Source organism: Gastrolobium bilobum, unplaced genomic scaffold (genome assembly GCF_033153095.1).
Source record: "Gastrolobium bilobum isolate Gb01-03AN ecotype WA unplaced genomic scaffold, APGP_CSIRO_Gbil_v1 utg937, whole genome shotgun sequence".
NCBI lineage: Eukaryota > Viridiplantae > Streptophyta > Magnoliopsida > Fabales > Fabaceae > Gastrolobium > Gastrolobium bilobum.
This window is the reverse complement of record NW_026899318.1, coordinates 672,767-677,043: the sequence shown is the minus strand read 5'-3', so window position 1 is coordinate 677,043 and position 4,277 is coordinate 672,767. Positions and strand designations below refer to the sequence as shown.

At 35.5% G+C, this 4,277-nt stretch overlaps 1 protein-coding gene across 1 annotated transcript; it reads left to right on the top strand.

The window, feature by feature from the left end:
• Positions 1-646: 646 nt before the first annotated feature.
• LOC133289601 (uncharacterized) lies at positions 647-3,143 on the top strand. The gene is made up of 2 exons (XM_061487588.1): positions 647-2,249; positions 2,622-3,143. The coding sequence occupies exons 1-2, from the start codon at positions 1,069-1,071 to the stop codon at positions 2,872-2,874; spliced, it is 1,434 nt and encodes a 477-aa protein (XP_061343572.1). The 5' UTR covers positions 647-1,068; the 3' UTR covers positions 2,875-3,143.
• Positions 3,144-4,277: the final 1,134 nt, after the last annotated feature.

The following is a 4,277-nucleotide window of genomic DNA, read 5'->3' as shown; positions in this document are numbered from 1 at the left end:
CAATCCACATGAAACAAAGGATAAGATATACATTTATCAAATTCTTATTATTTTCTTTTCTTATTCAACTCATTTATCTTATATGTTGTTATCCAAATCACCAAACAAACCCTAAAATATATACAATTAAAGAGATAAAAAAAAATTCAGTTCGAATATAAATACATGTGAAGAGATTAAAAAGATTTTGTATTTCATAGTTTCAAATAGTATAAAACTTATGCTTTATCTGCTTTCTGCATGTACAACTGAACTATATAGGTCATTTCCAAATGTAGCTTTAGGATATTGTAAAAATTTAGAAATTAAAACGTTAACCGATGCATAACACTCGCATCGCATTGCAAGTCGGATCACGAACCATTCACTCAAAAAGGGCATGATCCACCAATCAATCATTATCAAATCCATTTAAAAAATAAAAATTCAAAAAAGAAGATAAATATCATCAATATACCAAAAAATAAATATCTTGAAAGTTTATCACATTGCCACGTTCTGGAGGCCCCCACGTGTTATCCACTCCTATCTTGTGTTCAACAAAACCCTCGTAGGGCTTATCGAACTTGAGTAAATAAAAGTACCCGCTTCTGTTGCCATCTGTTTTCTATCCTTTTTTGGTATCCAACAATTCTGATGAACCACCTTCTTTTGTTGATTTCTTTCTCAACTCGACTTCACATGTCTTCATCCTCATAGAGCTTCTTGACTCTCTGACTCTTATGCTTTCTTCTACCTTTTATCAATCCCCTTTTTCCCATTTTTGTTCTTCTACCCTATTCCACCCACATCCCCTTTTCAATTTTCTGATTGAAAAGGATCCCTTTTTCCTTTACCCAATTCAGTTTGTATTTTTTTATTCATCAAAATTTGCAGTGATCTCATTAGATTCTTGATACTGAAAAAGGGGAAACTTTTTATGTGACCCACGCACCTATTTTTAATGCACGGGATTCCCATGATTTTGATTGTTTTCTATTTGGGTTTCATGATGATTTCCTTTTAGGTGCTACTTTCTTTTTCTTTTCTTTTTTCTCTGTGATCCGTGGAAGAACTTGGTGATCAGACATGGGTTCAAGAGTTTCTCCCAATCCCAAATGTTGGCATTTCAGAACCCCTTATTCTCCCTGTAATTCGTGGAAGACACCTAATGCAGTTCCTTCTTCGAAACTGAGGAACAATGCCATGCCATGTCGTTTTGTCTTTGGGTCTGCCTTCTCTAGCTCCAAGAATTTGAGGGTGCAAAGAGTAAACCGTCCCTTCTCTGCCCATTTTGATGACTCTTACCATGAAGAAATGATGAACCTGATTCAGGATGATGATGGTGATCAAAATGCTAACGAAATTGTTTATGCTGTCTCTGGTAATACCCAAAACAGAGAATTCAAACATGTCTTAGAAAAAGGTTCCTCAGAGAAGTTTTTAACCATAAAGCCTGATCTTTTGGAGCCTTCTCTTCTGGGTATCCAGCCTGAGCCACCAAGCTGGCCAGAAAGAGATGAGATTTTGAGACTTACCTTCGAAAGGAAAGTGAACATTGTGGAAATTCCTTTATCAATTCGGATGATCAAGAAGAAGCTACAATTGCAGGAGGCTTCTAAAGAGGCTGGTGAATTCACTGACTGTTCTGTGAAGAAGACCTTCTCCTCTATGTTGTTTATCATCCACGAGCTTCAAAATTATGCCTTGCAAACCATGGAAAGCCTTTGCTTTTGTGAAGACTGGCAAGATGTCATGGCCAAGCTGCAGAGAGAAATGGATGCTTCATTTGTGTGGCTCTTCCAGCATGTTTTTTTGAAGACCCCAACTCACATGGTCCACTTGATGGTCCTCCTTGCTAACTTCTGTGTATTCTCTATGAGTAATAACACTGTTATGGCAGTCATTCCTTCGTCCATGAGCACAAATGCTCTATCCTCTACCAACAATAAGAATGAACAACAACATTCACAAGTTGATGCTGATGTTGATCAAGATGAGCAAGTAAAGGAGGATCTGACAGAAGAGGAGGACATGTTATGGGATTCCATGCTAGAGGAAGCTTCAATGTTGCAAAAGGAATTGATGACTGAGGCTTTTGACCATCGGTTTGTGGCTCCAGTGTCTGTGGAGCTTGAAGGGGATCAATACGAGGAATATGTCAAAACTGAGCATTATTACCAAAAACATTTGCACGGGTCACCTCACAATTCCCTTCTGCTGTCTAACTATGCACAGTTCCTCTTCCTTGTAATGCATGACATAGATGGGTGAGTTCTCAAAAATTAATTTTGTTATAAAATATTGTTAGTATTAAATAATGTTGCATTCTTTGGTTATCCTCTTGATTAGCGAGTAAGACTATTAAAAAAAAAAAGGAGGAAAGAATCATGTTGCTTGTTTATTCTCTTCATGCAATGAAGGGGTGATTAGTTTCTGATTTATTTTTGTCTAGAGTGGATGGAAGTGACATTATGCAATGTTGACAGACAATGAGAGTAATACTTGACTTCTTGTTATTGGGTGAATGGGATGTAAATGCATGCTCAAATTTCTTCTTTAACCTCTTTGAAGAAGTCTACAAGGTATTCTATTACTGATTTATTCTCCCTTTTTTTTTATACATTGATATGGGTTTGCAGGGCAGAAGAGTACTACAAGCGTTCGGTGCTGGCGGAGTCACCGGAGGCCGAGGCATTCAGTCGATACGGTGACTTCTTGTTGTTGGTAAGAAAGGATCTTTGGGCAGCGGAACTGAGATATAAGCAAGCATTGGAAGAAGATCCTGGCAACACTTATTATTTATCAAAGTACGCCAGTTTCCTTTGGAACCATGGTGGACAAGATAATACTAATAGCTTTCCCTTAGAAGAACTCGACAACATACAATTATGACATTGTCCATATGATCCATCATTATAGCTGAGTGATGGTACGTTTTGGTAAGGCATGACATGACCAACTTGTACATCCCACTTGCATTTTAAGTTTTATATAGTTGTTAATTGCAGTTAGTAATTCATGGAATAATTGTCTCTGTTTATATTTAAATATGAAGATGTGTCAACCAAGAAATGATACTAGCTCAAAATTAAGTTCATGAAGGAAGCAAGAGTTTCCAAATCTACTCTTGAGACTAGAGTGTCCCATCCAAAATAATTTGTATTGTCAACCTATTTACAGAGAAATAATATCGCTTCAACTGCAGATATATGCTACTTTGTTGAAACCGCTAATCATAGATTCATTGATTATAGCTATATCTAGCAAGTTTCTATAAAATTGGATTTGATGATTTTACTGTCTATGCACTGAGAGGGGCATTGGCTTTTATCAAAAGGGCCACTTGAAGATTAAAATGGCCGATGGTACTGGTGCTGTAATTGCATAACAAATATTTGAGAAGACAAAAGGCCAAGTTTTCTCTGTACCAATTGCTCGAATCATCTTATTAAACGTGAATGCAAAGTAGAATTGTTCATGAAAAATCAATTTCTTATTATAACTCAACAATTTTACGCAACGCGAATCTCGTACTCGCGAATGGGGTGATGGTGTGTCACGTTCATATTTTGTTGAATTGGATGAACGTGTGCAGTATTGATGATTTGGATGCGATCGATGGTGTTGATTAGGATGAACAACACAACTGTTTGTGATGGCGTATAATGCACATCGAGTGTGGTGATGTGATATGGGAGAACCAATGTATGGATAAATCTTTAGTCGAACCCATCTTAAATAAGGGACATTCTAGATTAGGGTGAAAAGAACACTATCTTTGTTGTGGTGTGGGGTGGGGGGAAGTGAAATACTACCGTTTCACTTACAAGAATATAATATTTTATCGTTTAAAATGATAACCACTTTTTTAATAAAGAAAAATAATTAATTATATTATATTATTTCATATGATAAATATTAAAAAAAGGTTCTTACCAATTAAATTTATCATTTTTTATCATCAAATTTTAACTGTTAATTTTTGTCAATTTGATGGTTATAATTTATTGAGAATTAATAATTAATTAGTACATGTCATCTAATAAATTATAACCATCAGATTGACAAAAATCAACGATTAAAATTTAATAATAAGAACTGATAAATTTAATGAGTGGTAAACGGATCCCTCCCCGTTAAAAAATGTCAAAAGTATCAAAAGAAGTTCTGTATCGGACAATAAAGACACTGGTATAATAGAGTGAGAGTTGAAGATGAGGGATAAAAAAAGAGATATAATACTAGCAAATTATAGTAATTTAATTGACGTATGAGAGCTGAGCAAGTGAAAGTGA